Source organism: Melozone crissalis, unplaced genomic scaffold (assembly GCF_028551555.1).
Source record: "Melozone crissalis strain CALT ecotype California unplaced genomic scaffold, PUWL_Pcris_2 ptg000027l_1, whole genome shotgun sequence".
In the NCBI taxonomy this organism is placed as follows: Eukaryota; Metazoa; Chordata; class Aves; order Passeriformes; family Passerellidae; genus Melozone; species Melozone crissalis.
The window spans coordinates 28,801,279-28,823,578 of record NW_026535805.1 but is presented as its reverse complement, the minus strand read 5'-3'; the positions used below and the strand labels follow the sequence as shown (position 1 = coordinate 28,823,578).

General features: G+C 34.7%; 1 protein-coding gene across 2 annotated transcripts in view; it reads right to left on the bottom strand.

The window, feature by feature from the left end:
- FMN2 (formin 2) overlaps window positions 1-22,300 on the bottom strand; it is a 152,050-nt gene that overhangs the window by 16,979 nt on the left and 112,771 nt on the right. For both annotated transcript variants that reach the window (XM_054279386.1, XM_054279387.1), the window contains 2 exons: window positions 16,605-16,656; window positions 706-855 (listed from right to left, as the gene is read on the bottom strand). In XM_054279386.1, the coding sequence (XP_054135361.1) occupies window positions 706-855; window positions 16,605-16,656 (202 nt within the window). The remainder of the gene's footprint in view (window positions 1-705; window positions 856-16,604; window positions 16,657-22,300) is intronic.

Below are 22,300 nucleotides of genomic sequence, written 5' to 3'. Positions count from 1 at the left end.
GATATGACATTTATTACTATTTAAACAACTGATTAATTTTTGGCATAATTTTTATAAACAAAGGGCGACCACAATGTACTATCTGCATGCAGATGAGTAGAGATTTCATAACTCTTCTAAAACATGGACCAGACACCATGGCTGATTTTCAAAGCTCTTGTCTCATTTCTTTATGCCATATTATACCACACTTGCTCTTGTGTACCACGTCATCCAGGCTGTGATTTGCAATATGATTCAGTCTTTTTTTTAACACAGGGCTAATTGACTTATTCCTTCCATCTTCCTTTTTCCTAGCATTGTCAAACAAATATTTACAATATGCCATGTCCTAATGCCTTGACTTTCTTTGACTAAATATGCCAATGAAAATTTTAATTAACTTTCAGGCCTAAAACAAGTCTTCCATTGCTTGGATTCATAGTAGCATAGTAGTTACATGCTCTGCCAAAAACACTGTTCAGGTAATGGACCCAAAAAATTTTAGCACAAACTGGTATTAAAATTCCATTCAAAAATTAGGATGACTGGGGGGTTGGGGTGGTGAGGGTGGGTGTCATGATCTGTTAAAAAAACAAAACCTGAGAAAACTCCAAAAGGCATTCAATGGGTTGTGTGCTAATGAAGTGTGGCTGACTGGTTTCTGTGCAATTGCTCCCAATAACATTCTTTGAGAAAAGCCTTTGAACAAACAAACAAATGTACCTTTCTTGAAGAATAAGTTTGTTTTCCTTCTTCCAGAAGTCTTTGAAGTCAGAACTGAATTCATGCCAAATACTGAAGAAAGAATGTGGGGACACCTCCTTCTCACCCATTTTTGGTTTCATACAGAAATAGGCTGTAGTTTCCAAAAAACTGTCAAAGAAAGCAGAAATAGCAAATGCTTCAGTAGTCACTGATATTTATTTCTTTTTTGTACTTGACACTGAAATAGTATTTAATTATTCTTGGTACCAGATCTAAAATAAAAGAATAGAAAAACATACCAGTTCTGAGCTCTTCACATATAAGTAGGTATACAATGTAAGATGATTTTTCAGTAAAGTTGGCATCTGGGATTTATCACAGTTTCTAGTATTGACCAAAGTATTTTCCATTTGAAAAACTAAAATGAACACAATGTCCACAGCCCTGAAAATCCAGATATCCACACTCCCCCATATGCGGCTTTCCTGTTGTGTTTAAAGCTGTTTTCAAAAAACAGAGTCAAAACCCATCAAGGACTGTAAATAAACTTCAAGTTCTGTTAGGTCTGTGCTACAACACAATAGCTTAGGCTGGAGACTACACAGAAATATTAAAACTCAAACTTGCTTTGTACTAAACAAGAAATGACGCAACAGAAAACTTGGCCCAGGAAGGGCTGTGCTAGAAAACAGGTGCCCATTGTGACTCTACCAGAATAATCCAACAATCCCTTCTGAGCACAGCAAGAACAAAACTAATGCAGCAAACACATAAGCTACTCCTCAAGTAAAAGCTACTCCTGAAATGCAAAGGTCATATTTCCCACACTGAGTGAGGACTGTGAGTGCAACTAAAAGTTAATGTATTTCTGAGTTTGAACTGCTTCTATTTTATTTCAGGAATGTTACAGGAAGGTACAGAACAATTATTTTTAAAAATATTGCTTGATTAACTATTATTCCTTTTTTTTTTTTCATTGTATGTTTTGTAAATACTGGAGATTTTAAGAATGTTTCTCTGATCTGAAGCTCAACATGCAAGCCACTGGATACTTGCTCATTTTATGAAAAATGCAATTGAAAAATCTCACTTGAAATATAATTGTAGGTGCTTTGCTCACTGATCTATTACTATTCATTGACTCCTATGATAATTTTCTCTGAATCATAGATCACAGTTTTAATACTTTAATTATGGGGAAGAATCCAATTTTGGCTAAACGGATGGAAATGTAATTTTAGTCTCAGAAGTCATATCTTCATTCATGGATTATGATGGTGAAAATAACATACAAAGATTCAACCATTCAGAAGGGTCACTCACAAATTCTGCAAGAAAATTTCACCCTAAGTCTCAAACCCGAATATTCCAGTTGTTTTGCCCAACCTGAAAAATAGCCATCTACATATATTATCATATTACTGAATAAAAAAGTCTACATCTTAAAAATTTAACATCAATTTACCAACCAAATTTTACATCACATTTTTTCTCCTGACTTGGAATTCATTTTTCCATCTGCTGAAGCAAACTGAAGACGTTGAGCAACAGAGATGTAGCACATAAAAATATAGAAAACATTCTCATTTTTAAAGTCATTACCTTGGTACTCAAATGCCACCTTACCTAGTCATGTAATTTCTTCAGTTCTGTCAGCCTACCATGGCCCTCTGTTCTTTAACTCAAGTGCTTGGCCAATAAATGCCTTTTTTTTTGGCTGGGTTGTGTTGTCGGTTTGGTTTGGGTATTTTTTCAGATGATTTATTAATGATTAACAAAACTGAATAAAATACTCAATTTTACTTACTTATATTTTCCCCACAGTTTTATACTGGGAAAGGTATTTATCATCTATCCACTGATTCCACAGAATGACTCAAAAAGAATATCCCTGACACTGCAGTCAGCTGCACTGTTTTAAACTTCCTCCAACTGTCACATATTTTCAACTTTTTGCAAGACTACAAGTGTTATCATTTTTTTGGGTATTTTTTCTCCCAGTCTCATCCCCCAGACTTACAGCTCTGCAGCTGGCTAGTGGAGAAGTCATATTAAAGGCTTATTTGAATTTTCAGAATGAGCTGACAATATTTTTGGAGGAATGTGAGAGATAAAGAACAAGAGAGAAATCTTGAGGCATCAGCTGAATCACTAATTTTTTAAGAAGCCCTCTGAATGAAGTCCATTAATGATTTACAAAGCAGAGAAAGACAATTTCATATAAGAAACCTCATTTTGGGAAATATATGTTCAAAACATTTTGCAAACTACAGTGATGAGAAAAGAATTTGACAGTGAATGGCCATCCCAAGTAATGCTTTAATATATGAGATAGTGAGCTAGAATTCTATCACAGGAAAACATCCCAAGAAGCAGGAAGCCAAACAAAATGAAATTCGTACTGTATAAGTGAACGCTCAATTAAAAAAAAAAAGATAAAGAGCACTAACATCTATTAGAGATGCAAAGACTTCCACTGCTCTTCAATTATTCCAACTATGCTCTGAGAGCAGGAGGAGATAACCAGTGTTTTTTCCCTGGTGACTGAAAAACTCCCTGAGGACTACTTGTATAACCATTGCAAACTTACACATTCATACAGCTGCGTCTAACAGCTGTAACATAATTACTAGGTTTATAGAAAGCAGAGAAATGCTCATACAGGTTGCTTGACTCCCTAGCAGTTAGTTTGGGAGGTAAGGAAAATTAGCTGTCTGTGAAATGTGAAACTGCAGCAGCATAGCAGGTTGTCATTGTTAGCATGTGACACCTTTCTAATGCCCAGTAACAATGCACAAGACATCAGCTGCAACACAATAATACTTCAGGGTGTAAATCTCCACGAATCAAATATTTTTTTCTATACATGCAGATCAAACAGTTAAGACAGTTGCCATGTTTTTTCCAACCAGAGAGGTCTACCCTTCTTTAGCATTAAAGTATCTTAGAGTTCATTTAGAAGACATATGGAAACCTGCTTGCTATACATTTGATGCTGTCATTTTTGTAGGCAAAATGGCATATTTCACACATGAAAGACAAAGCAAATAAAGCCAATCCAAATGCATCAAATAATAAAACATGGACAGCAATAAATCCTCTCTGTTGCCATGGTCTTTAAATATCTGATTCAGAAATGTTTACATATGTCAAACTAGATATATCTCAAGGCTAATTCCAGGAGGGGACATGCATTTTAAATACACAGAGAAACATGGATGATATTGCCATAGCCCCAAGACTAGATACAATCCTTTCAGACTTCAGTCAGGCAGAATATATCTTAAATATCTTTGGTCTTTCCTCTGAAAAAGCCATTCAAATTTTCCTTTTCATTCTCCAGCAGATTTTAAAACAAAATATCTGCAAATACCATTGTTACTCTTCCTAACTGTGCATCTCATAGGTATTTTGAATCAAATAAAGAACTAGTTATCAAAAGCCTTTTGTTCCTATACTCAAATTAACTTCTGCATCATACAGACTTGGGAAACTCATCTGACCTGTTTAAATTTCATTGCACCTATCTGCAAAATTAAACATTCATTTTGAAACAAGTACTGTTTAGTGTCCATTTCTCAAGTGAAAAGGTTCCTACTTATGCATACTCTTTCTGAGAGTCTTAAAGGAAAAGAATGTCCATTAGAGAAGATCTTTGAGTCATGGAAGAGGGAAAGAAGGGCATGCAACTCAGGGATTAAAAGAGGTAAAGGAGGTCACTGCCTTTGCTTCTAACAGCCTGACTTTCCAAGCATGATTAAAAATAAGACAGTGATGTTCACACTACCGTCTCACCCTGACACAGCAAAAGCCAGAAATCTTTAAACAGATTACAGACTGGGTTTCCTATCCCTCATGTTGGCCCTGAAGAAGAATTAAATATCATCATCTTTCTCACAACAATGGAAGAATTGGTCATCTCTGACAAGTAAGAAAGGAAATAGCATCAGGAAAGATGGCTAGTTCCTTTTCTTTCCTTTTTGTCTTCTAATGTCTTTGGTTCAAGTGTTTGGGTAATTCAGAAAAATCACTTCAGACTGATCTCTGAACTCACTGCTTACTCAAATGTGGAAATTTGATGAATGAATCACTAGACTTTTATGTGTGCTCCCTTGAGTACAACTATGAGTCTATGAAAGTGATTTTTCTATTTGGAGGGAAGAAAGGAATGGATGTACTAACAGCCAAACCAAATTTAATCATATGAAAAAGAAAATAAGCTATTCACATTGCAAATAGCTCATTGACAGCAACACTAGCTAATAGATCTGATCCATTAGGAATATTTTAAGAGCAGCTATGGATTATTCAGCTTTTTTTCTCATTCTATTCTGAAAACAGCTAGCAAAACGTTGCACACAATTCCAATTCAAGCCTGCTGTCTGGGATGCATTGGCTGGTTTATAAATGTGTACTAAAGCAAATCAACAATACTAAGACAGCAGTAGTTTCATCTCAGCATTATTTGATCAGGCTTCCTTGGCCAAACAAATAGCAAAGTAACCATAGATACAGACACACCCTGGCTGACCTTTCTGAGAAATGCTGAACACACACACACACACAAACACACATGTATCTGGTTTCCCCATACAGCAAACTAAATCACCTGCAAGGGTGAAGGTTTGCTCCAATGTGGATTTAAAACCAGAAAAAAAGGTTTTCTGTTCTACTTAATATTCTTCTGTTTAATAGACTACATATTTTGGTTAAAGTTTGAACATGGATATTCTTTTCTATTTTGGCTTTATGAATCTCTAAGCATCACTTAGGTAAATTAGTGATTAAGAACAGTTAGTGTAAATGATGTAACTTGTTACTTTTGTGAAGCAGTTGTGTTTCAGAAGTAGTTCTAAATCAAGCTGAAACTACTAAAGTACCTTTTTTTTCAATTAAACTCATGAATAAAATTTAGAACTAAGCACATTCTACCAAAAGAAAGAAGGCAAAAGGGAAAGAAAAGACTATATGTGCCTACTACTTTAAATCTGACATGAGTCTTATTTAAAGCCAAACTGAGTTGATGAGCTGTAAGCCTGTTCACAGTGTTGATCCTGAATTGTTGTCTATATACAGAAGGTGAGTACAATATATATGTAACATTATTTCCTTCCTGGATGCTAATAATTTGAACAATCATATTAGCATTTGGTATTAGCATTTGGTTTGTTATATAAAGAGGCCAAGGCTTTGTATCTATTTTCCTACTGTATTCAACATCTGAAAGCAAGAGTTAATCTTCAGATAGAATACCAACCAGTTCAACAAGGTCACACAAAATATGTAACATAAAAGAGTACCAGTATCCTGATGACTGAGATAGCACAAGCCTGTTAGGAAACTTTATATGCACAGCATTTTGTGAAGGGTGTAATTTTCTATTGATGCATTTTGTTGAGGGTCCTTCTCTGCACTATAACTTTACATCATTTTTTTCATCTTTTCTTTACTTTTTAAAAAAAATGTATAATTTCCTCTCCTCACTGCAGTCTCTTGTTCTGCATAATTATAAGTGAAAAAATGTAAAAAATAAGTATAGGTTCATTCAAGATATCCAGTACCTGAAGGCTGGTAAAGAAATTTCTTCTTGTCCTTTTATTTCCCCCCCTTTTTATAAAGGAATAAAAGTAACTTTCTTATATTAAAAAGAAAGTTGAGATAATATGCCAGCTTAAATTAGCCTCCAGAATCATTAATCTCACCTTTCATTTGCCAATTTATATTGTGTAACTGTGTATTTTGTAACATTGTTCCTTAGAAAACAAAGGTCTCAAGAGACTTTTTTCTTCCCTCTAAAAAAAAACTGCCAAACATTTGCAATGTTTTGAATCCTAAGTCATCTCCCTCATGCCTGGTCCCTTGCCTCCTATAAATTCATATTAAACAGAAACACTTCTTATTGCTTCAACCATATGAAAATTAGCAGCTTCAGTAACTGCAAAAAAAAAATCCCTCTACCTTTGAAGCACCATTTCTTTTTCTCCCAACAAAAGCTCAACAAAAAGCATCCAATATGAGGAATAGAAAATTATGTATTGACAGGCCAGTCTGTCTTGTTCATGAGAATTTTAACACCCTCCCTCCCACTACTAGGAATGCTGTACAACTTTAGTGAAGATATGCAATGATCAATATTATCAGCTGTACATAATTATAGTGACACAAATGCAGAAGTTCCATAGTTTATGCAAATGGAAGCAGACCCTGTACTTGGATGCTGTTACATAGCACAGAGCATATATTGTGACACAGACTGTTAAAATCCACGGGTATTAGAGCTTTGCACTTAAACATTTTGGGAAAAATAAATTTTTAGGAAGACCAACGATCTCAGTGTGTTAACAGGGAATAAACCCTTCACATATCAGATTGCTACTTCAACCTGAATTTAAACTGCTGCTCCAGACCCTTCTATTTACTTAATTCAATGGGAGAGTATTTCTTTATTCCTGTCTCTCAGGAACAAAGTGCCTCATGACAGCAGGTTGCAAACCAGCAAAACAAAATGGTCATAACTAAATTAAATCATACTTTTGTCGAAAGCTGAATGTGAGCACTGAGACTTTCAAAACCTTTATTTTGGAAAATATTTTTATCAGGTCCAGGTCAAGATATATTGGTTGGGTGTGATGAAATTTGCCTAATCTATCCTTGTTGCTTATATCTTCTGTAAACACCAGGCTATTAGGGATCATGGTTAATACTACATTTAAAAAGCATTCTGCAAGATCTTCCCTCACTGGTTTAATTATTTTTTAATTTGTATTTTTATTCTCATTCATCTCTGAAACAATAGCATACAACCTGGTCCCTCTATACCTTTGGGTTGATTCCAGGCTTTTTTTGCATTATTCTGATGTAAACAAGTGCTCCACTGATATAAAAATACCATCTTTTATCCAAGGTGGCATAGCATTAGGTGCTAAATTTTATCAGGAGGGAGCTATCTTGGCAAACAGAATTTCTGCTGACAAAAAAACACTGTGCCAAAAAAGCCATTCTGCATATACTGAGTCAGATCCTAGCCATTTGAAAATCAAAGATCAGGAAATGTAGGTTAGAGGAACTTTTGCTACCTTCATTATATCACATGCAAAGCATTGGTCAGCTACATCTCACCCAGTGACTGGGGCTTACGTGAACCTAAATTTTGCTGTGAATATTATCAGTCATATTTCCATTCAAGAATATTATTCAGAATAAAATATGAATTGAGAAAATGCATTAGAAACGGAACTTTGTCTTTTCTTTGCCTTCTAACAGGCCATTCCAAAGGAAAAAAAAAATCTAAAAATCAAGCATTTTTTAGCATGACTCTTCAGATGCATTTTTAAGTTGCATGTGCTTTTTCCATGAATTTTAAAATTAAAATTTTAAATCAGTTCAAACTTTCTCCCAAACCCTTGGTTTGAAGTAGTTAAAGTTCTCTATATGCATTGGTATTAGCTGCAACCCACTGTTACCTGAGTACCTTGCATCAGTGTATAGGCTCTCTATCTTGGACTTCAATGCTTTTAATTCATGTAAGGGTGGATATCATGCCCATGCCTGCCAGCTAAGCTGCTCCAGACATATGGCTAGCTCTGTGCTAAGCTACACACAGGCAATATGAGCATGTGTAAAACAATACCATGTAATTTTGTGCACTGGAGAGTCAGGCCCAGTAACATATCCAAGAGAAAACTATTTTTCTCTCTTAAAAAGACAAACATGTGAGCTTCAAACATATTAAATAACCCTTGACTGGCTGAACTTGAAGAAATAATAAGGTGCTGTTAGACACAGAATACAGTAGAATGAATTTCAACAGCAGTGGGCTGACACAAAAGCTGCTGCTGCCTCAGTGCTCTAAGAAACAGCTAAAAGCTTCATGTGAAAGCCCAACTTGACTTCAGATCTTTATATTAACACTCCTCATGTTCACTGGAGGCCTTCTAAGCAATCATTATTACTTAAAGAGGTTATAATTACATAAGGAAGTAGTGCAGAACTGTTGCGCACTAAATATTGTGTTAAAACCTTATTATGGTTTTTCAATTTATTGATTACAGCCTCAGCCTTGTAATCTGTGCTGTCATGGTGTGGCTCATTTCTATAAGTGAATTCATGAAGAAGCATGGTCAGGGTTATCTAAGAAAATACCAATTATATAATTGGAATAATGGAATAATATTTTTTCTTAAATCTAGAGCAAATTATTTAGATGTCTAGATGGAAACTACACACATGCTTTACAAAATTTCAGTACACATAAGATGAGCTAATCTTTAAAAGTATAATTCAGCATAGATAAAATTTTATATATGTGCATTGACAAAAATACACTTTAAATATAGCAAGTGAAATGAATGTACAGGGGTTTTTTTACATAATCATAATAATTTCTATTATGGTGCTCAAGTCAAACTTAGGTTTCAGTTTCCATTCTTTGAAGTTTTATTCTTTATAGAATAAAAAAAAAACTGTCTGAAATACTTGGCTATTATAGAACATCCTAGCATTTTAAAGGTCTTTTGATGCAGTTTCAACTTAACCCTTTGTGATTGCTCTGGAGAGCATTCTTAATTCATTGTGCAAGAGCTCTGTCCTTAACATGCATCCACTCATATCATCATGGCCAGCACAACTATGAATAGAAGAAATTGATCCTTTGCTGAAAACAGAACTGTTCATGGGGGTTTTCATATTCTGAAAGTCAATTACAGAAAAATCCCATGACAGGAAATTGAAAGGCTTCAAAATCTCTCTTGATGAGCTGTCAGGTTGGAAAGGTCTTTATTTGCATTTTTCAAACTTTAAGCACTTGAGGTTCAAGTCTCAAGTTATCCCAATATATTCTCTTCATAGAAGTGAAAGAACCTTTCTGTAGATGAGTACAGAAAATGGGCAGAAAATCCTTATTTTCTATAAGGATTGTCCATGAAAAGGTGGCAGCCACTGAAATTAATAGAAATATTGTATTAAATAACCATATCAGCTCTGGATTTTTGAATCATTAATAATCACACATCCAAGCAAAGCTAGAAAAACCATATTCCTTTGGCCTAAGAAACTTATCTCTGGGCTGTTCTCATCCTTTTCCTGGGGTTTCTGGTCTGGGGTCACCACACCCTAATAACTTTCCTTAGGAGGAGGCAGGAAGTTTTACTTCCTTCACAGACTGATTATGGTAGGACTATCTTTCAGGCAGCAGCTGAGAAAAAAAGCAGGTGAGGTTATTTCATGAGAAGCCCTCATGTAAGACATAGTACAGAAGGGATTTGGCCCAGTGAAGCTGTTTCTGAACTAGCTTGTTAAAGCAGTCAAGAAACAACGCAATGAGGGCGAGCAACAGAGGAAGAGCAAAGAGACAATGCCTTCTCTCCTAGTCACCTAACCTCCATATATGGGAAGTAGAACTATATCATGGATCAGCTTGTGGATGGCAGCCTTCCATCAGCTGGAAATTGTTTTGGAAGGAATGACCTATATTGCACAGATTATTACTGGATAGTTCCCAGATGAGTTAACACAGCAGTTGTGACCTAATTAAATCCCATCCCTGACGTTCTGCTTTTCTATTTGCATATACATAACAACAACAACATAATATTGTAATACTTAAAATAAATTGTAACATGCAGCAAGGAAGAAAGGAACAACTCCAGTGGCAAATCAGCATAAGAGAATAAAAGAGACCCATTATCCACATTTAAGTCACAGACCTTGCAAATGCAAACACTGACTATGAAGGTCTTAGGAAACCAACCAAACAGCTCAGGTAGACAACATGATGAAAGAAAAGTCCTGCTGAACATAATCAGAAGCTGATGCACAAGGGAGAGGCACTGGAGCTAATCACACATACACACACGCACACAAGCACTTTACTTCAGCTGCAACAGTTCAAGAGGAATATCTTGAATTTTTGAGGGCTACTCAGTGAAACCACCTGCTGAACATAAACTGGAAGCCAAACAAAATGTGACACACTGAAAGACTTTAATTCATGTATTATTTTCCCACTAATTCTACTAGCTACATTGTTCTCCTATTCTTTTCTCTTTTTTTAATCCTCAGTCTGATGCCATGGCATTAGTTTTGAGTTGATCAGATGCAAGTTATTTTAACTATATTGTCATCAGGGTGTTAGCTGTATTGTCATCAATGCTATTTAGCTGTGTAACTGCAGTTGCACCTTAAACTAACATCCTTTACCTTTTATTCTAAGGTCTAAGAGTAAACACTAACATCCTTTACCTTTTACTCTAAGGTCTAAGAATAAACCCTCTACATGAACTTTACAATAAATTGCATAAAAATCAGTTTACATTGCAGAATATTAGATCTCTGAATTGTACCCCAGTCTGTAAGGAGTTGCATTAACTTTTGTTCATACTAGCACTGAGTGCCATTAAATGCCAACTAATTTCAAACCAATAAAATAAAATTATTTTTCAAAGCCAGTAGGCCAAAATATTTTCTTTTAAAGATAACATTCTTACAGGCAAAAATCAATCATCTAAATAGTTGAGGACTTGTGTCACTTGGCAATTATTTTCAGAAAAGGACAAGGATTTCATCTTCCAGGATAAGACCAATTACCCATATTTTAGAAGAGACTTTTCTGACATAACTGAACTTCTGGCTAAGTTTCCATTACTGCATATCCACGGTCCTGATATTTTGTCAGAGACAGGATACTAAACTAGAATGATCCAAACTGTTTAACAGTCTGTAAGCTTCTTCTATACACATTTCCTCTGCTCAGCAAGTATTTACTTTTTGCTGATCCAACTAATGTATACCTAGGGTCTGAAATGTATTACCCTTAGTGATTCCAGCCTACATGCTGGGAGCCACACAGCGAGAAACAGACATAACAGTGAAGAAACCAACAATAGATGAATGGCCAAAGAGTAGTGAAAGACAAAGTCCAATAGCATATTCTTGCCTTTCAGTTAAAAGTTTCCTTCTGGGTTTTTTTTTTTGGTTTTGGTTTTGTTTTTTTTCTAAACTACATACCTCTTCCATTCTAAGCTTTTCACCAGTTTATTTCTATCATTAACTCAATTTTCTCTTTAACTTTATAGTTCACTTTTGGAAACAATCCAAAACATTGTGTGGAGGGTAGTGAGGTGGGAGGAACATTTAATGTTTTAAAGGATTACCAGACTTAGGTGCTACATTTCGAGGTGTTGCTTTTCAGCAGTGCCATTGTACCATACTGTCTGCTATTTCTCTAAATGTCATCAACTTGTCAGCTCATAAGCAGGTGTAAACCTTTGTTCCTCCCCAAGTTCTCACGTTCAGTGATGTCAATGGAAGTCTGCAAAGAGTGTTGTGTCAAGAATACTGGGGTTTTTTTGCAGGCAATTTAAAGGTAAACATTTCTCTTCAAAATTAATGTCATTTTGTTGCTACAGCAAAAGAAAGCAACAACACATTTCTAACTGGATTATTAAAAGTCCTGAAAACAGAAGAGGTGCCTGGGAGGCTGCACTCAGAAAGCACTTAAAAGCCCAAAAATCACTGGAATGTGAAAGTAATGGAAGAATGGAAATTATAAAATAAACCAAATAAAAATATCCAGACGTGGAGAGATGAGCATTTTATACCAAGCCACACACATCCTAAATTCCCCACTTGATATTTACGTCAAAAGGCAAAAAGTCCTCTGTTTGACTTTTTATAAAACAAATATATATTCTCATAATGCACTGAGATTTACTAAAGAAAAAATTAAATTCTAGGATTTTTTTTAAATCAGTGATGTACAGAAAGCCAGGATAGCAAATAAAATTTCTGTCTTTCCAGGTCTTGCTAGGCATCAGCAGGAAAAACAGATGAATGATTTTAAACCCCCAGTGTGTGAGACTATTGCCTTACTGACTTATCACTTCAAGCAGGGTTATACTATCTGAAATACTTAAAAAAAAAAATCTTTAGTATTCTTTAACATTTCTAGCATACATTGTCTCTTACAGGAGTGGAATATTGGTTAATTATATGAAATATGAATAACTAAACTTTTAGTGCTGCTGAACTGAATTCAGAATCGAATGCTTTGTTGTTACACTAAGAGATGACAGGAAAAATTGAAAAGCATTTGACTGTGTCTTAGATAAAAAAAAAAAAATCTTAATTAAATTTTTGAAACCAAGTTGTTATTCCAAGAAGAGAAAAATGTTTGCAGACAAAGGGGAAGGAAAAGAGCATCTTAACTATTTCAGTGGAAGAGAGATCAATGTCACAAGTCTGGATTTATTTGCTTTTTAAAAAGATGTGAATCTGGAAGCCTTCTAAGGAGATAAGAACTTAATACTGGGTGAGGTATTATAAGAAAAAGTAACAAAGTTCCATGCTACTCCTCTAGAGCTATTCAGTTGGTGAGGTATCAAGGCAGAGAATTATGACCTTCAACTTCACTGAATGCTGTTTCCAGTAACTTCAGTCAGCTTGTTTGGCTATTGGTTCTTCAGAAACTAAGTGCAGGAAGAGGAGTAACTAATTTCTGATTTTAAGTCTGCAAAATGGTATTTCTGCTGTTGCTACTGCCTTTCATCCTAGCCCGGCAAATGAGGTATCACTTGTCACGTTATTTGGATGATAATTTTGTTGCAATCTTGGTTCCTACTTGTTGTGCATACTATGATAAAAGTTCAGCTCATTCTGAAATTGTATTAAGCACACCTGGAAACAACAAGACTTCTTTTTTTTTTTTTTTTTCTGCTTAAGTAAATTCACATCTGAAAAGATGAAAAATATTTAACACTAAGTAAATGAAAATACACAAAACAGAGAGCATATCTATAATACAAGTATTGGGATGGAGAACATTAGTTCAAATTTAAAAATAAAAACAGAAGAAAAAATAAAGGGGCACCAAATAAAGGATTCCTAAAATACAGAAGAATCTTTTCCCCCTCCTCTCTCTTTTCTGTTTTACTTCTTTCACCTCTGCCCAAATGAGTGATTTTTTTGCTTTAACTTGACAAGTATTTCACAGTTTCTCAAGCATTTAGCAATGAGGATCTAATTGGAAAGTGCCAGGTTCTTTCTTATTGCACTTTATCAATATTGTTAAGGGAATGATGTAATTGTTTGGGGTTTGGTGAAGACATTCCATGTCACTTCAGTGTTAATACCAGGCTGGAGCCTTCCTTGTCTGCCTGCGTAAGCTAGATAAACATAGACCTGTGTGCTTTCTTCTCATCTCAGGATACTTACTCAGAGAGATCTTGGAACATATGCCTATTGTGAGCTAAACATTTCACTTTTCATTTTTATCCATGTGCCAGAAATCCATTCCTAGGATAAACACTTTACGTACTGACACTCTTAAAGTCACTAAACACGATAAATAAAGAGAGAATACATCATTTCAAAACTGATTAAACATTTTCTCACTTGTGACAAATGAACAGCTATACACTGTATGGAGTCCCTGGAGCAGACATTCCATTTTCTTTGTCTTCATTTTCTGTGTAAGATTAACTTTCCATTTCAGCTCATCTATTGCACAACTGAGATTTTTTAAAATACACATTGCTGCATTTTCCCCAAATCATTATTCATTTCAGATACAGGGGGTTTTTTTTGCTACAAGATCTTTTCTTCTGGATTTTTGTATTTTAATGGAGACAAACTAACAAAGAAAATACTAATAATAATAAAAAAATCATAGTTTTTAATGAAAGCTAAAGAAATGCTCCCCTGCAGTAGACCTGAACTTATACATAGATTGAAGTCATCCACTTCAACAAGGAAAATCCAAGCACATTAATCACATTAACTTTGCTCCATCTAATCCATCACTTTTCCTTGCACTACTTGTTTGTCTCGTCATCCTATGCACTGCTGTCTACCTATGATTAGTCAAATGCAACTAATCTTTTATTTAGCTTCTTAAGCTCCTATCATCTTTTTCATCCGCTCCTGACAAAAAGGATCCCAAGCATTTTATTTTCAAGCTAAATTAAAAATCTTACTGAAATAATCACACATAATACTAAAACTGTATATGAAGTTGTCTCCAGTGTTCTTACAAAAAGCACTAATCTGATCAAGAATTTCAGTGGGAAGGTGGAAGGAAGAAAGAAAATATCCTTGCTAGATATTCACGGAAAGGCGTAGCGATGAAGCACAATTTTCTTCTTTGACAAATTGTGCAAAAGGAGCTGGGAGAAGAAAGAATTAGGGATTAAAGTCAGAAGAAGCAGACCAAGCTGAACAAGAATCCCCAGAACAGTTTGCTTTCTTCCCCCATCAGGCTAATAAAACCAGTAGAAAGTTTTTGATATGATGGTTCCAGTCATGTCAGGGAAAATGATTAGAAGGGAAAGTGAATTAGATACCAAAAGATAGCGAGAAGTCACAAGATTTCTGAACAGATTGAAGATTCCACTGTCATTAGATTTCTGTCACCTTTGGATTTGTATTCAAATCCACTTTTGACAGGACAAATATTTTCCTTAAAAGAGCAATTAGGCATCACAACAATCTCCTAACAGTGCCAGCTTCTCTCAAAGTTTTATTGTGAAGGAAAATTTTAAAGATAAGAATTATGTAACTGAGCAGCTAAACAAACCTAAGAAATGTCAGGAATGCCTTTCATATACTTGAGCAAGAGGCACGATACTAAGCCAAAGCAATAATACCCTAATATTATCTCAGCTTGTTAGAGCATTGTGCTAACAGCACCAAGGTTGTGGGTTTGATCCCTCTATGTGCCATTCATTTAGGAGTTGGACTTGATGATCCCTGCGAGTCCCTTCCAACTCAGAATATTCTGTAATGAAACTTAAAGCAATACAGACCAGCTCAAAGCAGTCTGTGATTCTCCTATACTCCCTTTCCACACCCATGATGTGCCACTCAAGGACCCACCATCTCCCCACAAGTAAGAAGGGAGGTTCTTGTGGCACTCACTCCTCTTGGCTTCTTTTTCAGGTACTATCCCAAGGTACAGTCCCAAGGAAACAGAGAAAAAATGTACCAGGAAAGACATCAACCACCCTGTGGCATTACTGCAGGTAGCAAATTTGGGTGTTGAGGCCATAGAATGGCTGACAAACCTAGTAAAAACTAGGAACTTTTATAGTGATATCTTTTAGAGGAATTCTATTGAGAGACTTCATAATTCTGGGAATATAGAATGGATATATGCATTAGTAGTTATTAAGTGATAGCTGTAGCTAGTAGAAAAAGAAAATGCTATTTTCAGTGAAAGAAAAACAAATACAGACTGCGAGTTTCCCTAAATCTGGGCTATAAATGCTGTGCACCATATTTTGATCTCTTTCTGGGACTGATAAAAATCTTTCCCATTTAAACACTGCTGCTAGAGAAGTCTCCAAAAAAATCAGAACAAACCACATGTTGTTCAATGGAGTGAGGTTCCCAGTTTTGAAAACTGTCTCAACTGCACAGAATGAAATTTAATGAGGTATTTTGCGTTCTGCCACAAAAAACAGTATTTGAAGATCTATTAGCAATTCTACAATGGAAGTCACATTTAATTTTACATTTAATTTGTTTATTAAAAAAAGTTGGGTTTTTTTAATAAAATGGATATTTTATAAGTATGAGAAATGGTACCTAATAATACTTGTTTAGGGAATGCGAAATACCTCTCAAATCACCATGATACTGGTGTAGTATGAACAGTTTTCTCAGTCCAAATGGTATACTCTGAATTTATTTTTACATGAGGTTAATGCATTTTCTGAAAGACAGAAGTAATGTACAATATTCATTTAAATTGTTTCAAACTTTCTTCATTTGCAAATTAAAATTCACAATAACTAAATATCACTTTTCTTTCTAAATGCATTTCTATACCACTCAAAAACACAGTCATACCAGCTACCAATACATCAACTGCTAAAAACACCATATTTTTCAAAGGAAGGTCTTATGACATTACTCCTTCTTACCTTTTATGTGCTTCTGTCAGTGACTTCTCTTCATTTTCTTGGTCTATTTTGGCTGTAAAATACAATCAAATAATTAGCAACAAGGTGAAAGATAGAGATGTTTCAGGATAATTTTAATTTTACATATGTCATGTGTAAAATATATAGAAACCACCTGAGGATATACTCATGTAGATCAATTCCAAGGAAAAAACCAACCAATCAATCCTCCCATTCAACAAACAACCACACAAACAAAACGATACAAATTTTGATAACCCTATTAAAAAGGAATCCAAAACCACCACTGCAAAAAGAAAGCAATCCAAAACTCAAAGCCTTGAAAAGGAAAAAAAAAATTCCCAGTATTCTCAACAGCAACCAAATAATGAAATTGACTTAAAACCAGATCTAAAATAATGATTCCAGAAACTCAAATAATACGGGAACTTGTCTACCAAGAGGAGGAAAAGCTGAGCAAAGAGCAGGAAGGATTCAGCCTTATAGCTTTTGTACAAGTTGTGTAGAAATTACAAATAAAAACTCTTCCCTCTCCCTGAACACACATCCATTAGTGAAGTACTAGAGCTGAAGCAGGCCTGTATTGAAAACATGATTAGTTTTATATGAAGGATATTAGCATTTAGTGATCATGTGAAGGAAATTAATATTTTACTTGTATCATTTTATATATAATTAATATTTTAATTGTATTATTAATAAAGTAAGAAACTGTCCTTCCCACACAATGGTGAAAATATTCTCCATTTGCCACATGTTCTCTCTTTTTTTTCTGCCCACATTTCACTAAATTTAGATGACTGAAAGAACACTTAACAAAAAATCTCTAAGAACGTGCATGTTAACTTAGGCATCACCAATGTGCAAAGCAATTGTCCATCTGCTTGTCCACCTAAGCATGAGCTTAGGTGAAATTTATATTTATGTAGTCATTCAGGTAATACAACTTAAGTCTCATTTATAGTCTGCATGCTTAAACAGAAAGCTCTTTTAATTTGGTACTTGGTTCTTTGTTCAGTCTGCTAGACTTCTGGACTGTTAACTTGCAAGGAGAATTATAGTATTCCCAAGAGTCAGAAAGTTTTGAAAAATGAAAAGGCTCTGAGCTGTCCTAGTAAAAAATGTCAGTGCTATAAAATTCATTTAGAAATCTGAAAAAGAAGGAACCTTTCAGCTATTTTTTATTCAACTTTCCAGACATAGCTCTACAATATTAACTCATTAAAATTATTTTTCTGCATCATAGATACACTTTGAAAAATTTCACATTTTTTGAAAAAAAGCAAAGCAATGGCATAATTAAGATACAAAGATAATCACTGTTTTTCAGTTAAAATGTTTCAATCAACAGTAATTTACAAACATACACTGAAATAAGCATGTGAAATCTGCAGCAAGGAAATACAAATGGAATTGCCTTATACTTTCCCCAGTCACAACAATGAGCTTTGTCTAGTGCTGCAAATGCTTTTTATTAGTAGCAATGTAGTCTCCTGAGCAGTAGCACTGCTGACTAGTGCCCAGATATTTGCAGCGGGAAACATTGTATTTGGTAATCATTACTTGAAGTCTTGGGCTCCACCATTGTTATCCTGAAAGTGAAAAAAAAATCCCAGCAAACCACACAAAACCTGAAGGAGAGATGGGTAAATGTTCTCAAGGAAATTGAAGAGCATGTGAATCCTGAATGATTACAGGTTTCAATACCAAATTGAATCTTGGCCCAGATTCTTCAGAAGGTTTGTGAGGGCTCGCAACCCTTCTGAGTGAAGTTGAGCCCAGAGCTGAGTGAATTTGGGCTGACTTAAGAGTTTTTCTTGAAAGCCTTGCACGGCTTTGGATAAGAAACCGGGTGAAATGTGGCAGCTTTTACAGAATTTCATTAATACTTTTCTTTTTTTCCATACTTTAATCCTGAAAATCAAAGTATGACCAGTAAAAACATATAGTTCAAAAGAAAAAATGCACAAACTCTCTGGATGAAACGAGATCAAATACCTCATTCTGCATTAACACAATCAGTAAGTATCTGTGGATGCAACTCTCAAATAATTCTATTACTGAAAAATGCAATTTGGACTTCTTTCACTTAAACAATGCTTAGAAATAGAGGCTACCATATTCCATCCTACAACAGTCTTGTATACTGGTGCATATGTTGTATTTTTAGGATATAAGTATTTTTATAATTTCCAAGATTGATGGGATGGAATACCATTAGAGTTGCCTTGTTTTAGGTACTTTCTTCTTTTTTTCAAATATTCTGTACAGGTTTACAAATAATTGTTTACCCACCAGTAATGGAGCAAAAATTCCACAATTTATTTCTCAAAAGAGTGTAAGCATATTATCCTAAGCTTATGAAATCATGTCAAAATATCCCCATTTGGGCACAAGTTTCCTTTCAATTAAAGATAAAAAAAAGTTATTGTGGTCCTGAGAAGAAGAAAAACAAAACAAAGCAAAACAAAACCAAGTTATTTCTGGTATCTATACTTTCGACAAATTAATAGAGAATTGGTATTACACAATGAAAAGAAACTGTAGAAACCTTGAATGGCAGAGATGCATGTAACAAAGAATTTTCTCTAAAGAATTTCTTTGTAGTTTGTTCCAAACGCAATGATATTTTTAATCCTTCCTCATTTTACCAAAAAGATATTACACAGGTGAAAATTTGCAACCCCTTTCCATTATCATTTTTCTAGACAGAAAAAGTTAAAGATACTATGAAAACAATTCTTCTTCCACAAGTCAACAGGTGGCACCAGTGAAAGAGAAAATACGGTATATGCATTCAGATCTGTCCCTGTCCAAAGAAAATAATCAGATGACTGCTTTTGCACTAGACACAGTTAACATCCAAGAGCTGTAGAAAATGGTTAGCTGAAGATATGCAGTGAATTTTAGTTGGCAAGGGAAGAAAACCTCCTGTTATCAAAACAACAGAATTTTTCCTATCCTGGATACCTGGATACAATGGAATAACTATTAGATGTTGAAGCAGCTGGAGATTGTTATAACCTGTACATTGGGAATATTATCACCTGATATTAGTGGTTATACGTACTTTGCTCAGTAATAATCACCCCATTGGTAAACTACTTCAAATTATGTTTTCCTCTTTGACTAGGGGCAGGAAAAATTTAGTTATGATGGATCCAGTTGAATTGTCCCAGAATGCATTATACTTCATCATTTCACTCATTATCATGCATCTATATTATCACTTCCTCCTCCAAAGCAGCTCATCACAGGTATAAAAAGAGTGCATGAAAGGCACTGGTTTGGCTTCTTCATTCTTGGCATATATCCATTAAGAGCCAAATACCAGCTAAAAGTTGCCCACTTTGGAGGAACATTCAGGGGAGAAAAGTACACTTCCCTGTTACAAAGACAACACCTACAACAGGTGACATGAAAAAAAAATGTTCGTAGCTATACCCAGTCCACAGTGATCACAACATAGTGATCATCAACGGCCAACACAGAAAAATTAGATAAATCCTGGGATACCATGGCAGCTGACTGTATCTGAGCACTCTCTTCTGCTTCTGTAATTATTCTCTATCTTCAAGAAATAAGGTTATTTTAAAAATATTATTTGATTGTCTTTGAAAAACATTAAAGAAATCTTGTAGTCATGCAGTATCCATATCTGCTTTAATATATATTTCCAATCCATCAGCTAATATAGCAGACACTGCTTAGATGTAGGAATTTCTGCTTTTGAGTTAGTTTTTTTCCCAAATATTTTATTGGCTCATCATCTTTTCTAACACTCCCAGCTAAGAACTTGATTCTTGACACTAATTGCTGAAGTACATCCAAATAAACTGTTCCAAATCTATTAAAAACTATATGATACCAGGAAATACTAACCCCTCTATTTTGTGTAATACATTGGTAAGCAAAAGTAGCAGATTTATATGTTGGCTTTCACACACTGTATATATTGTAGGACTTTTCAAGCAGCTTTCACAGTCCTGAAGACATATATATTCTGAAAAATCTACTCCAAATTATATGGCTGAAAAATGACCTTAGGTCACATTGAAAAACATGGCCATCTCAAAACTCACAGCCATTTAGAGTCAAAGTGACAGCTAACAGAGTGAAACGACCTTATCAACGGTTTACAACATGCACTGGTTTAGTTATATTTTCCCTTTTTAGTTTGAAAGCATCTTTAATGCCTTCTTGTTGGATGACATTCCACTGTTTTTCCATTAAGATACCTTCAGATTATTTAAAGTTGGTCTCCTTTTAGAGCGAGGTCTATAGTTCCTAAACACTTTATATATTTGGTCAAAATTCAAGTACATTCCTTCCTCCCTACGTCATTGCTTACCAAGTGTGAGGACTGTACTATATCCAAGGCTCTTATATAAATTCTTTTAACTACAGGACATATGTATCTCTTCAAAAATTACTCACATCAGATGTCCTAATTTCTATTCTATCATTTTCTTTTTTTTAAAATTTGCTTAAATTTACTGCTTGGTGTTTTATAATTGGGGCATAAGACTTGATTCCATGCCGTTCAAAATGAGCTTTCAAACAAGATCTCACAAATGAAGTCTAATTAACTGAATTCTCAAATATTCTGTCCTTATCAGCACATACCCACATTCCAGAATGATACATGTCATTGTTTTGTGCGTTTGCTCTTCCCATTCTTTTTTTGATTACAGTCCTGAAAATGTTCCATATAAACATCTACAAAGGCACATATATGAACAACAATACTAAACTGACCTACACATTTGTGAAAATGGGATATATCTTGCCAAACTGAATGTGAGAAATAGACACAGGCATTTTAGAAAATGCTGGTCTTCAGAAGAATTGTAAAATTCGGTTTTCTGTAAATGGTATTTTGTTTTCAAGAAGCCTAGAAGACTAAATTAAATTAAATTAAAAGGGGCTCAAAGGCAAGATATAAAGCATTGATTGACCACAAAATTGTCCCCTCAAACCTCAGTGGATCATTGTGGATGTTATGCTAAGTTCTCTGCAGAAATCAAGCTACATTGTGGATGAAGACAACTGCCAAGTATCCTCTCATTTTCAGTACAAAAAACTTTCTCTGCTAGTCTCCTCCAAATTTAACCACTATATCTTGTGAACGATGTCTGACTTTTAAAAAGCTAATAACATGAATATATCTATTTTCTATACGTACAGACCATTTTTTCTGTGGACAGATATTGCAAAATAACATCTGTTGTCTCTGTCATTAATTGTTGTGATTTCTTGTTTGAAAGTGTGATATTTCACTATATCATCTCTTTCACAGGATTAAAAAAATCTAAAAAGAAATATTTGACTTACAGCTAACTGGAAACTCAAGACATACAACTGTTTTAGAGTAGGATTATTGTGCTCCAATGTTATATACATATTATTAAAAAGCAAAAAAATTTATATAAATCCTTTTTACTGAAAAAAATCCAAACAAATAAAAGAGAAAACAATCACTAATATTTGTACAAACCCTTGTTGGAGATTTACCAATCTTTAAAGGATCTTTAAAGAGGATATATTTTCTTCTGCACTGGTGATGGGTGAATAGTAGCTGAGGCTTTGAAAATATACCAAATATTTCCACTGGCAGAGGCACAATTTCCAAAAAGTCCCAACAAAACTAAACTAAGAACAAAATTGAGGGAAAATTGCCTTTTTTCTTAAAAAGT